This window comes from Rhodnius prolixus, unplaced genomic scaffold, assembly GCF_049639745.1.
Source record: "Rhodnius prolixus isolate KJV_2025 unplaced genomic scaffold, Rpr scaffold_3, whole genome shotgun sequence".
Lineage (NCBI taxonomy): Eukaryota > Metazoa > Arthropoda > Insecta > Hemiptera > Reduviidae > Rhodnius > Rhodnius prolixus.
Window position 1 is genome coordinate 48,645,717 of NW_027411603.1, and position 14,136 is coordinate 48,659,852.

Below are 14,136 nucleotides of genomic sequence, written 5' to 3' on the forward strand. Positions count from 1 at the left end.
GCATTAAAAGTATGCCTGAAATTTATCTTAATGAAAGTTAAGATGGCAGAAGGATTGCGAGCTGGACCAAGAATCGAACTGGCAAGCTGCCTTTAGAAAACTCTTTTGGTGCGTTTAGTCTCTGAGAAAATTAATGGTTTCTTTTTTTCCCCTTAAGTGTTGACGGCCCATTGACCCTTGAAGCCAGTAATGGCTCGCAGCGTTATTTACCTAATAATGGTTTGACTCAACATAGGAAATAATTAAAAAAAATTATATAACCGTATGTTCTGTGTACATCTAATTTCGAAGATTACTTATTACTGTATGAATTATTATAATTATGTCGGCTGTAGAAGGAAGGAGGCAGTTCGTGTCAGGTATGCCCAAGTGAGGGATCGCAGGACAGGAGAACCCTGTCGTTAGGGACAATCTCCACCCTCACTCGGCGCTTTATGATTACTGCCGCTATATTCGGGTATGTGCAGCAGGTACTAGAGAAAATCTACTAGTTATTAGCCGCGCACTAAATTAATAATATATTTTTTCCCATTGAACCCTTCTTAACTGGTAAGAGGTTCATCATACTCTAAGCCTACTCATCAAAAAGCAACAACAATAATTGTTGCTCATTTTCGGTTTAGTTTTTCTCGAAATTTGTGTTATTGCAAAAAAATTACATTTATAAACGAGGATGTGCCCTCTATTTTAAAGACAATTTGTTAATTTGTCAAAAGAGAAAAAAATTATCATTTTACTATCAGCTGTTAGCTGTCCTAATAGACAGTTTTAATAACGCGTCAGAGAATTTCTTTGTGCTATGTTCATTTACAGGAGATAACAGCTCTAAGAGGCGACTAGGTTTGCAATAATGAAAAATATTGAAGATTTATAGCCATCGTAGTTTAGAAGTTCTAGACCAACATTGTAGAACGACTGCTTAAAGCGGTCGAAGAAAAAAACAAAACAATATACTGGATAAAATGTCCGACTTCTTTAAAAATTTCCAACCCAAGACAGGCTTGGTCCTTACCAACAAACACTGCCCACAAAAACGGAAGAAAAACTGAGTTATGTTTCTGGTTTGAGAGGTCGCAGCATGGCTACCCAAATTAATGATGAATCGTTTATTGTTAGGTCAGTACAATGAGACACATTATTCTAGAGAAGCATAATTTCAACTCTTCAGATAGAGGCTGGAGAGTTTCACTAGTTTAAATAGAACAAGACATTGTGGAAGCTGCTATTAGGAGAAGATAAGATACCTTTAATAGTTGGCATAAGGAGATGATCAGGCTCTTGGTCGATTCTGACTATCAGCGACGGTCTGTGCGTAGGAGGCGGTTGTAACGGAAACAGTCTATGCTCTGTGACCGGTGTTGCGGCGGCAGACCACGAGAAACAGCCCAATAACGTGTGTTCCTCGTCCACGAGCGGTACAGGTGTGCACGGCTGCATGTTAGGTACATACTGTTCTGGTGTCCAGTCGAACGTAAACGCAGGCGTTGGCGGATGTTGTAAAGAGACCGCTGAACCGGGTGTCGGCGGAGTTGTAGTCACATAAGGACTTAGATCCTGATGCAATATGTCTGGCACTTTCTGCAATGTTGTATCCGACCAGGGTGGACTTGGATTCCATTGTTCCATAACATCGGCCGGATCCAAAGATGTGGCTGCTTTCACTAAAAGTCTAGACCTGCCAAGTGACTGTGTGGCCGGACTGGCGGAGGACATCAACACCGTGGTTCCGCCGCCACCACTACCGCCACGATCCAGGTCCACTATGTCTTCAGAGGCTGGTGATGAACGTGGCGATGCTTTTATATCTTGTTCATGGTGTACACTATAGTCGACTGGTTCTGGTTCCGTATGTCGGCCGTAACGGAACGCTTCTGGATGTGTGGTTAAAGTTTGCGGTATACCCTGGTGATGATGAGACGGTGGCGATACTTGATGATGGTAGTTGGGTGCTGGGGACTCTTGGTGGTGATACGGGGACATGGCTTGCGCGTGTTGGTAGAAGCCGCTGGACGCCATTCGTGATACTTGTGTGGCTGCGTGCGGTTCATACGCCAGACCGTACTGGAGTTTGCTCTGCACCGTGTAGTAGTGGTACAGCCAGCTGTTCACCCTCATCACGCCGGCCTCTGTCTCACTGCAACAGATCAAATCACCAAACCACGTTAAAAGCTGATAATAGTTAATTTAACGTTAATTAAGAGGACTTTTTTTTCAGGTTTCGAGAGAATTCCATTTTTTAAACTGCAAACAGGAAGTCATGTGAGTAGTCAAACAATAACTTTTTTTCTGGTACATTAATACCAATAACAATTTAAAAACTAAACTAAAGAAATAAGATAATTGGACAGCAGAGAGAACCAGCGTCTGCTGTGGGAACTAATAGAAACAACGCAAGACTTCAACAAGCAGTACATCATCTTAAGAGTTGGAGTATACGGCAGATTCAAAGTGATGCACCTGGCGCTCCAGGTTATAGACACTTAGCAGTTCTCGCGAGTGGCCACAGTCTTTATTTTTTATTTGGTTTAAACCAAAACCTAACAAATGTTGATAAAACTAACAAAACGCTGGTCCATCTCCCCCCCTACCAGACTCGAACTGTACACAGAGATTGGTTTTTTTGATTTTGGCGTGATTGAGAGAGTGGCAAAGAGAGTAGTGAGAGAATGAGGAGCTCCTCCTCTCTAACGTGTCGGCGATCATATCAAGAAGAAGAAGAAGAAGAAGAAGAAGATGAAGAGAAGAGCACTGGGTCTGTGGCCAGAGTTTTATTTCAGTCTGGCAGAAGAAGTAGGCGGACGTCTCCAACGGTCGGAACTACATTCCCTGGATCCGAGGGAGTTCTCTCCTTTTACTCAAAATTATTATATCTTTCTCTTGTTTCTTTACATCTCTTCCAGTTCTAAATATCTCCTCTCTTCTGGAACGATGTAACGTTGGCTACATAGTATCCAAACACAAATAAAGTGTTTAATATAAGTGAGAAAGAGATGATACAAAGATTATTGGGACAATGGCCTCTTCTCTCTTCAGAGAGGGAGAGAGAGGATTATGGTTCTCTCAGCTATTAACAAGTGATCATGCTGCTGACCAATCGAGCGTATCCTTTTGCCTCTTTCTTCATCTTTCTTCTTTACTTGAAGAAGAACTTGAAGAAAGAGCAAGGTTGGTCTTTTTTCTTGATGTTGGCCGCTACTGGTGGATCAACATGGAACAGTATTGTTCGTTTATTTAATCTGCCCCCTCTCCTCCAAAAGTACATGGACAATCTTTGTGTATGTCTAGTTAGAAGCGTAGCGTGGTTATTTCATCTGGGTATCTGAGGTGACTCTTCTATTTCACGTCAGTAAAACTTCTTGCGAACTTATCTTTGAAGAAGTAGCTTAATCCAAATAAATGTAATCCAGCTATTTTTGTTTCTTTTCATTACTAATAATCTAATTAATATTTTAATAATACGATAATTCCCGCAGGAGGTGGCTGTTGCATGCAACTTCGTGGGTATTGCATTCCCACAGGTTCCTTGCACAGTGCATCATGCACTTTCACTTGTACAATAGGGACACAACAATACCCGTTACACTGCATCCACGTAAACAAGCACACTAAGGCACCTTCTCTTGCAGATTGCTTCGGCAAAGGAAGTTGGGCGTATATAGTTTCTTGGGCCGACAATCCTACCCTGCAAAATCTTAATACGTCTCAAAATTTCAACTGGTAAATTGAGGAGGCTGTGGCCCTTCACGTGGCTGTGATGCCAAGAAAAAGAAAAGTAAAATTTGATAATGCAATATAGTTTTATAATCTAAACTCTGAAAAATGACGTAAATTTGTCGCAATTAGAGTTGTTTTATTGACAGAATCCTCTCTCCAAACATAATCGTACATTATATCTAAATGTTTTAATTTAGATTTTCTCTTACTAGGGTAAGTAAACGTCAAGTTCTTTTGAGCGTTTTGAGAGATGCCCTGAGTCTGAAAAAAAAATTGATTTATAAAGCAGTCTTTTGAGTGTGTAAACAAAATACATCAGAAATGGAAAATGAAGTAAGCTGCAACTTTATTTTTTGAGCGATTTTTAAGTACAGAACTCAAAAAAAAGTACTTAAACAAAAATATCACTTTATTGATTTGGATTATTTTAGATTTGGCTTGTTAACAATTGTCTCGAAATGTCGTTCAACATGCAGATCAAAAAGTTTTATTTAAGAATGTTCTTTTAAAGGCACTCAGAAAACGTGTTGGTGGAGATTCACTCTAAAGCTTCATTCCGGATGTAAAGTACAGTTTTACCAATTGATTAACGTTTAAGAGAATAAAAAAATGTTTCAAAAAGCTGGAATTAGAAAGAATACTTATTGCTAAAACTTCAAGAACTCTAAAAGGTGTTAAGTCACGTTAAATTACCAGAACCACTTTGTTTTTTTTTAAACAGTTTTTCTCAGTTTTCTTAAAAATGGTTAAAATGGTTTTTCTTTAAACCTGGAAGGATTACGCCACTGATCTAAACCGATCATTTGTGCAGGATTACTGAGCAAGTTGTTTGGAAAATTCGTAGCTAGGTTGCCCAGTTAGAAACTGCAAACCCTAATTGATTCCTAGAGATAATTGTTTCTACAGATAATCTAAAATAAGAAAAAGAAAAAAAGATTTTAGAATCAAGTAATAGACGTAGAATAAAATAGCTGCGGGCCAATCGACCTCTCGATATCTTACTGGCGGTAAAAAACAGCTGATTACCAGATAATAATATATTTAAAAAACTAAAACTCGGCTTCCAGTGTTACGCTCATTAAGGAAGTGACGTGGAAACAGGTGACCTGAGGGCAACCTTTAATTTATATTACCTTCAACCTTTCTGGTAGAAATAACAGTGCACACCAGCCCACCAAGCCTTAATACACGAATTGCCCGTGAAACTCCAAACTTGCTTTATATAAAAAAATATTATGATATACAGTGTAACCAACTTTGAATAAATAATATTCCCATGTCTGTTGAACTCTTGTAACCTTTGATATAGTTCAATTATTACGAAACATTTTGCTACAAAAAAAAAAGGTGGGAGAATCCAATTTGGTATTTCTTCAATAACTGGGTATACGCAACTATAAGATATTGGTAACAAAAAAGGGATTGCAAAAACCTAATGGATAATATGTTAGCTAGTCACTTCCGTCCAAGAAATGTAATTAGAAAAGTGGACGCAAATCCAACCGGAAATAATAATTTACGGTCACTTTGTGTCACGTTTTTCCTTCAGCAAATTTCAGTGTCAAGCAAATTGCGATTAAAAAAATTAGATTAAAAAACTGTGGCTGAGTCATGGACCACGGCCGTGTGTTGTACGTGAATACGTTTACGTAACGGGTTATATTTTTTATGTATTTAGGATGAAATCAAGGAAACAAATCGACGATCGAACACAATCTATGCCTATACAGTCCGTTGTCGATGTAGAAGCGATTTCATCATCCACTTGCATAATTTCAACCTGCCCCAGCTCCAGATGTACTGGACACCGTCGTTGATCCGCTCGGCCGCATTCATTCTTTTACGTTCCCGGCACAGCTTGACTCGGTCATATGGTGTTTTATTATTACCATTCGATTGTTCTTGAGAAGCCCTTTCCAACCGTATACCGATCTCTGTATTAGGTTTTGGCTTTTCGACGCGTATAGGCCGACATTATATATTTTTGATAATATTTTTTTATTCTAACACCATATTATATTCACTGTCACTATTTTACACTAATGTTTCATATACAATCGATATATTGTGACGACAGCTGACGATTAAAACTTAAACGAACATCGTAGCTTCTCCGAGTCAAAAGTTATACAAATTTGAAATCTCGATACGCAGCAAAATGATCTCAAAATGGCGGCGCTTCCCCCTCCCGTTACAGTCCTCGCTTAACGTAATGAATTCTTTGATCCTTTAGCTATCCAGTGGTCTAATTTAATTTTGGATGTAGACGATAGATTCGAAACTATAATGCCAAACTGTATCTCCCCGATTTGGTGATCATTAGGTTTTTTTGGATTGCCTCCACATGATAGCAAATTTAAAGACGTATTCACGTCAAAAGTCGTATGAGTGTTCGCTTGTGATGTCTCCACAAAATAAATGGATTATCCTTACAAAAAGCTCAGGAAAGGAGTTGGATATTAGATATTTTTAAAGAACTATTCCTTATAAGTAAGAAGGTTTCAATATAGTTGAATTTAATGTGTCTAGACTTGATGTAGATTATATATATATATGTATATATTATATAGAATAATGGCGCAACTCTGACGTTAACATAAAGTCTCACATCCAGTTAGCCACGGCACATCATTACGTCACACATCTTCTTGTAGAACGAATGACAAGCTGATGGTTCCTCTCATAATAATTGTACAATGTTTCTGTTGAACCTTAAGACAGAAATACTTGGCCTGTCTGTTGTCAGTAAAGAAGTCAGAACACTGACCAGTATAATGTAGTCTGGGATGGTCCAGAAGGGCCGCCCGCCCGTACTCCACCAAAACTGGTAATTCACCTTCTAGATAAAAAAAAGTATGGGAATCTAATGTAAAAGAAGAACTGGAAGACGGGTAAGAAACTAATTTAAAATACAAACAAACTGGTCCACCATCACGAAATATGTAATTATCTCTAATTATTAGAATTAACTTCTTTTAAATATCCTGCAGGAATAAAAATAAATATCTGTAAACAGGAATTTTCATTGTGGTGCTTATTAGATGCCTACTTAAAAGTGATAGCTTGTACTTCACCAAAAAATATCATGAAAAACATTGAATAAACCTAAAAACAAAAATTTGATGAGAAAATTCACAACAAAAATTGTGGAAAACTCAGAAATTGCCAAGGGAAAGCTGTGATATTTTTCACCACTTTATTACACAAAACGGACATAATACCAGGAACTAATTTAATAGTTATAAGGTCTATAGATTCGTATTTTGGGAGCCTGAGAATGTTGGTGTGGAAGGGAGTGAAGCAGAAGCATTCTAAGGTATTTCCGGGACCTCCCCCTTCCTGGTTATATTGGAAAATGGGTCATTTATCCGGCCCCCGCCGCACTTCAGGAAGGGGCATTTTCATTGGTGTTCAGTGAGAGGAGCACTTTATGTGGCGGTGCCGCAAAGCACTGCGTCCCTCATGTACAGTACATTGGACATTGGACCATCTCATTAGCCAAAAGCAGGTCCATAGTTCCCACAGAAATACTGGGCAGCTTGTTCATTTCAACTTTACTTGTTCTTTATTTGAAATATTCTATTTGTTCCCGTTTTTTTTACTTTAAAATAGTTTGTTTTATAGTGCGGCCCTTCAACGGTCTGAGGGACAGTGAACCTGGGTAAAAAGTTTGGGGACCCCTGTATTATGGCATCCTATTTTTTTTTTGCTTTATTTTTAACTACTCCTGGAACCTTTTTTTCCAGTGAAATATCAGCCTTCAGGACAGGATTCTCTCATGAAAGATAAGCCTGTCGCCGGATGCTGAGCTGTAGATGTTAGGATGAGAAAGCCTAATGGCCAGTATCAGGGATTCAAATCCCTGGATTTCCTCTGAACTATCCCATACCTGACGCAACGTTTCTGTCATAGCCAAGATGTTTAGTAAACAAAACTTCATCAATTATTTGACATAAAATATCTGACGTAAGATTACATTACACATTAAACCTTCCTTTTTGCATTTAGCAGGAAACAACATGCACTGCACTAAAAACGTCATTTAGAATCATGCTTACCAACCTCTTCGCCCCCTCGGAAGTGCCCTCAATCCAACTTCTCTGAGAAAATGTTTCGAATAAAAGTTACAAGACTACGAGAGACTTGAATGTGCGTTCAAAGTTAATGAAAATCGATGGTGCCATTATCGATAATTTTTATTAAGGGAACCTTAAATCGGTTATTTCCTGGTGATAACTTGATATGATCGCAAAGCAGGCCTTGGCTAGTAAATAGGTATGTTTATAGATTTCCGGTTTTGGTGTTTTCGCACGATGGGCTGATCCCCCCCCCTAATAACCCACGAATCCCATGGACAAGACCAAGTTTTTGGATTTTATGTAAACAAGTGGTGCCATTTTTTTTACAAGTTAAGTTGCTTAAATGTCTCAGCAAGTTTATGCTTCTTAGATAACTTTAAAGCCAAAGTAATGACTGTTGTCGTGAAATTAAAATTGTTACTCTCTTATTAAATTAATAAAATTTGGGAGTATATCTGTATATAACCGGAAACACTATTAGATAGAGCTGTACGACGTACGGAAAAAGAAGAACTACATTATAGTGCCTTCGGTTGGTACTATGCCCTCCACAAGTTGGTATAGTGTTTGCAAGATATGCACTTAGAGGTGCATACAAGGCCTCTCCACCAGCATATTGGATGCAACTACATTCTTCTACCACCAGCACACCAACACCACCACTTGTGGCCGAGTTATAGTAAATGAGATACACTCTCAACTGCATAGAACGTTGTCGCAGTGCACTCCTCTGTTGGTGAACAGAACGCTGGCCTATTTCACACTAATCGCCCGTTACAATCAGACACATAATTAAAACCTATCCTACCACCTTAACTAACTTGCAGGCTTCGCGCGTATATAACTCTATATATATATATATATATGTACAGGTATAAGGACATGTATCTATATATAAAATTTCTAGGTAATTAACAGTCACCTATAAAATAATGGACGAAGATGGTATGGCTATTTACAACAGCACCTCTCTCCTCTGAAATTAACCGTTATTCTAATATATTTGAATATATTTAAATATACTAAGTAAATAAATTTGTTTTTAATTAAAAACTGCTTTAAATAATAATAATTAAAAAACTTGGACTTCGCTAAAAATGAAATGTCTAGTGCTATTTACGTAGTCAATATGCTGACAATGGCGGATTTGCAATGGATAAGAATGTGAAGTCGTCTTATTTATTTTTCAATAAAATAAACAATATTACGTCACTCATGCGTTCTTCTTCTTCTTTTTTTTGAAGGGAGGCGGAAGTGCCCAATATTTTTGAATCTATTGTATAATATTTTCCCGCTTCAATTAAGATAGCTGTCCAACTTTTCTACGGACGTTTATGTTTCACGTCTTTGCAATTAATTAATTCATATTGTTGATGATAGACAAAGAGGTAAGAAAGAGGAGACTGCCCAGTTGGTCGGCAGTTTTCTGTTGAGAAGGGCTTTGCGAGCTAAGAAGTTGCTGGGCCTTAAATTAAGAAACTTAAGATTCCAACGCTGCGAAGATCCTGGGGATCAACTGCCTGAAATTTAGATTTTCTCTTACTAGAAAGCTACTCACAGGCTCACTGGACAGTGTAACGAGAGAACATTGTCCTGAGGCCGGCTGTGCACTGGAAAAAAGCTTTGGGTGCCACATAACCTCCAGATATTGTCGCGCCTTATGCATAAACCGGTCTCAATACTGGGGGGAAAAACAAGAGGTAGAGGAAATGCGTCACCGGAAGGCGACTGACACTGTTAGTGCACATTAGAAAATCGTGTAAGCTACAGATTAATCTCTATTAAATTGGAGCGCGGCTTCTGTTCGACAATGTCTTGGAGACAGCTTTTTTTTTTTTTATTCACTAATATCCAACCGGAACTGGAATAATAATCTGTCCCTTTACCGTCAAGTTGTCATTAAGAACTGTACATCACCCCAGACCTCCCGTGTGCTTAGGACTGTCACCTCCCCGCTCCCCCGCAGAAACTTACTTTTTCAACATGTTTTTGGACATGTTTCATTATATATATATAAAAAAAGAGCCATCACTACACTATTTTGATGAAACTATGTAAATAAGCAGATCATCGCTTTAATGTTACCTAGGGGAGCCCCAACCCTTTCATCCTACCAATTTTTATCAAAATCGGGCCAAGATTTACAGAGTAATTAGTAATAAAAATTTTGAAGGGGGCCTTACATACATGGGGCCAACTCCTCCCCCCTTTGAATATACAGCGCATCTACATAAAATTCCGAATCGAATGACACCTCATTCATGAAAATCGGTTCACGCGTTTAGGCGCTACGCAGTTTACAAAAAAGGTAACAACAACAAGAACAACAATTTCTGAACATGCCGTTTTTGCTCATTTTCGGCAACTTTTTTACCAAATCTATTTCATCTATGTTGTTGCAAAAAAAATTACAGTCATAAAGGAGGATTTGCCCTACATTATAAAGAAAATTTTGGAATTTTATCTTCTGTAGAAAAAAAGAGAAAAAAATTGTCAAAGTTGGGTGTTTTTCAACATTACAGCTTTTTCGTGCAGTTTTTGATGGTCAACCCTTATACAACTGTCCTACCGGACAGTTTTAATAAAAATTATTTTTAAATTCCCTACTTATTGCTAGAAAAAGGATTATGATTGAGATCAACTTAACCGGAAAGAGAAAGTTCACATTTCGAAGTTCCGAATGCACGAAGACAATTCTGGTATGTAGCTGTAATGTCTTTCTCTGAGAAAAAGTAGGCAAGCAAGGTGTCTTAAATGCAACTATTTCTGAACAAAGTCGTTGAATAAAACTGGCGATCGAATGCAACCCTGTCTGACGCGTCTTATACATAATTATAGTATTTTCCAACAAAAATCGACTTTTTTTTATTTCCTCTGATAGTTTTAGCAAGATAAGTTATTGCATTCCTGTAGGATTTTTTAATTTGAGTTTCAATGGAAATATCAATTTTGATCCGACTGGTCTGTTGAAGATGTGGTTGGGACCTCACTGCTAATATCGATAACCTAATATCGATAACCTAATATCGATAACCTAATATCGATAACCTAATATCGATAACCTAATATCGATAACCTAATATCGATAACCTAATATCGATAACCTAATATCGATAACCTAATATCGATAACCTAATATCGATAACCTAATATCGATAACCTAATATCGATTACCTAATATCGATAACCTAATATCGATAACCTAATATCGATAACCTAATATCGATAACCTAATATCGTTAACATTATCCGCCGAAGACGCATTTTTACAGAAAATAGTGGATGTACTGAATTACCACTCCTGACGATGGATTTCAGCCGAAACCTTTAGCAACTGGTCTCAAAACCACGTTTGAGGATTCTACCATTTTTAACTTTTGAATTTTATAGTTTGTCACCACTGAGAGACTACCTGTTACAAGAACTAAGCGAACCAATAAGAGAGGCCTTCATGAAGAGTTTGAAAGACACTGCGCTAAACAAATGGAATAATTGCTTACCGGCATTATCCAAATATGCAAGCTTCCAAGCTCAGGGAAACTCAGTTTTCCGGGAAAGAAAATGCCCTCCACCACAAGTTTACAGAATAACAGGAAGTTAGAGATTAACAACAATAAATAAAAGAAAGAAAAAAGAGTTCATAAACTCTGGGTATTATTTAGCAATGTCCAAAAGAAAAGACTGGACTGAGAGAAATACTTGTTACATTTTTGTGTGATTACAAGTCTATTAGGAAGTAAAACAGTGGCGGCTCATCTCCTTTCTAGCATGATGAATGAAGGCATTAGGAAGCGATGAAGAAAGAAGCAGTGGTAGTGGGAGAAGACGGAGAAGAAGAAGAAAGTACAGATGGAAGATCAAAAGGAGAATGAGAGGCGACGGACCAAGATCTGGAGATTTTCTTCATTGATGGCCAGCATCAGTGGGCCTTTGTCAGTCGTTCGGGTGTTTCTATGTTCCGTTGTGGATTAGGCGTAATCAAGGCAGCAAGATGGTTGCGCGTTTTTCGTTCCCTCTCTCTCTGTCTCCGTCGCTCTACAGCTCCATTATGAGATGATTACGGACCTAAGGCGTTACTCTGCACTTTACAACGATTAGAAGTGTCTCACTCACACACACAGCAAGAACAGATGACAGCAACAATGCGAGCAAGAAGCTGATGACCTGCACCTTCTACGTACTTCATCGCCGCTTCAGTCTTCCAAAAAAGAGACCCTCCTCTATCAAGCTTTTCTTTCTTCTTTGCTTTCGAACCCTTGAACACCACTAACTAAACTTCTTCCGCTGTCGGCTTAACTGAACACAACCATTAGTATTTTTTTTTTTATCTTCTTTATGTGCAGATGGAAAAACTGGGCGACAAATATCAACCTCAGTTCCTGTACCTAAATTACCCGGACTACTTGGAAAGATTTCCTTTATTAGATTCCTTTGTACGCCGGCTACCTGATGTTCTTTTCTAATCTTTCATGGATAGTTCTGCTGTTCTTTCTGGTTCCCAAGAAGTACAAATGAATACCAGAGTTTCAAGTTTCCTTCCAATAAGGACATCAATATGAAATATTACGAAATATTACTTTATTGGGTGGCCAAGAAACGTACCTGAATTCAATTCCTCAAATCAGTCAAATCAGAATTATTTCTCCGATTAGACTAGCTTCTAAAAGATCAGTTCGATTATTTATTAATGGCCTGAAACACACATATTTCCTGAAAGCCAACGTAAATTGTGTAATGAGGCTACAAAATGTAAAATTTTAGATTGGCTGAGAAACATTTCATTTTCAAGAGGAGCAGGATTCTAACTTAGTCCAATTTGAAAAATTATTGTGCTTAGATGATAAATATCATAGCAAACAATATTTGGAAATTTACCATCGAGGGATTAAGAGTAAGATCAATATTATTGTAGGGCTTAAACATGTACTATTGGTTGTATCTTCTGTACTTTTGTGTTTGAATTAATCTCTGACAAAACATTCATTTCTTCAAAATATCATTATAATTATTGTCATTTATCTATTTATGTTAAGATGCTGAAGATTTCCATTATATTGTCTAAATAAGGTTTCTTATACCCATCTGTATTTTTTAAGTAAATTTCACTATTTTTACAGGATCTCAAAGAACCTAGCACTAGTGTCAGATTAATATTTTGTAATGTTTATAGGTTATACAGCTTTGTATGCTCACTCCCGTTGCTATGGTGATAACTTGAAAGCAATAAATTTATTATTATATTCTTTCTGCTCTACACAGTATAAGTTCAATGTTGAAATCTGAGTATTCAGCAGTGAAGATAGCTGATTCTTTACTTATTTCAGGCGTATGACGACGGATCTTTCTGCCCATCATTATTGACATTTGGAGCAGATCCTGTTCAGTTCAAATTGGTGATTTCAACGTTGGTAACAGTAGAACAAAGAAGTAGCAGGAAGTACATCTAAAAGCCCGCTCCAGTCTAGGGATACAGACTAGAGTAATGCCCACAAATTAAATATTTACATGAATTTCTAAGGGTCCCGGAAAAGTGTCAGAAGTTGATGGAGTACTCTGCCCCAAATGCGGCAGAAAGTCATAAACCCTTTTCCACGTGTTGAGTACTGCTCTTTATGACATGCTTTTTGTCAGGTGTCGTCTTTAAATTTAAGTGATAGACACTTGGTGAAAATATTATATAAAGTATACAAGCTGAGTTCCTTCCGCTGGCGTATTTAGAAGCGATCAGAATCAACTCCAAAGTCCAAGTTAGAACTTCCTCCGTTCAGTATCCGGTTCACACGCTTTTACCTTCGTCTAAATGCTCCGTCTAAATTTATTCCGTATTTAGGGGAGACCTCAAAATAATTCAGTTTCTTAAATATAACAGCCTACAAGCCCCTGTCTCTTCTGGAACCCATCCAAGCAACCAAAAAACTTAGTTACTCTAAAGGAAGTTAAAGCTTACCTGAGTACTTGGTTAGTGGCAACAATCAACGGTTGTTGACTATTCTCCATGTTGTCCTTGACTTGTAGCACACAGTGTATCCATAACCAATCACCGTTTCGCCTCTGTATCCTGATGAGCAGTATACAAGATCTATCCTGTTCTGATTGGGTAACTGAAACAAAAGAAAACAAAATTGCCAGATCTTAGTATGAGGCTGTGGTATTAGGCGCTTTTCTTTTAGGTGTAAGTTTAGTTATCTTTTTCTTTTGTAATCCGGTTACCATATTTTGTGGTTATTTTTTTAAATGAATTTTGTCCGGAGCTTTTTTTTGAGTGCCATCATCGGTCTGTGAGCTGTAAGAATCTCCTATGAAGAGAAAATTTAAAGACTAGCAGTTAGATTCAAATATGGTA

The 14,136-nt window shown here is 37.8% G+C and overlaps 1 protein-coding gene across 2 annotated transcripts in view; it reads right to left on the reverse strand.

Annotated features, from left to right (window-relative positions):
- dysf (neuronal PAS domain protein dysfusion) overlaps window positions 1-14,136 on the reverse strand; it is a 302,152-nt gene that overhangs the window by 8,463 nt on the left and 279,553 nt on the right. For both annotated transcript variants that reach the window (XM_074126429.1, XM_074126428.1), the window contains exons 8-9: window positions 13,741-13,894; window positions 1,245-2,134 (exon numbers count right to left, since the gene is read on the reverse strand). In XM_074126429.1, coding sequence (XP_073982530.1) covers window positions 1,245-2,134; window positions 13,741-13,894 — 1,044 coding nt within the window. The remainder of the gene's footprint in view (window positions 1-1,244; window positions 2,135-13,740; window positions 13,895-14,136) is intronic.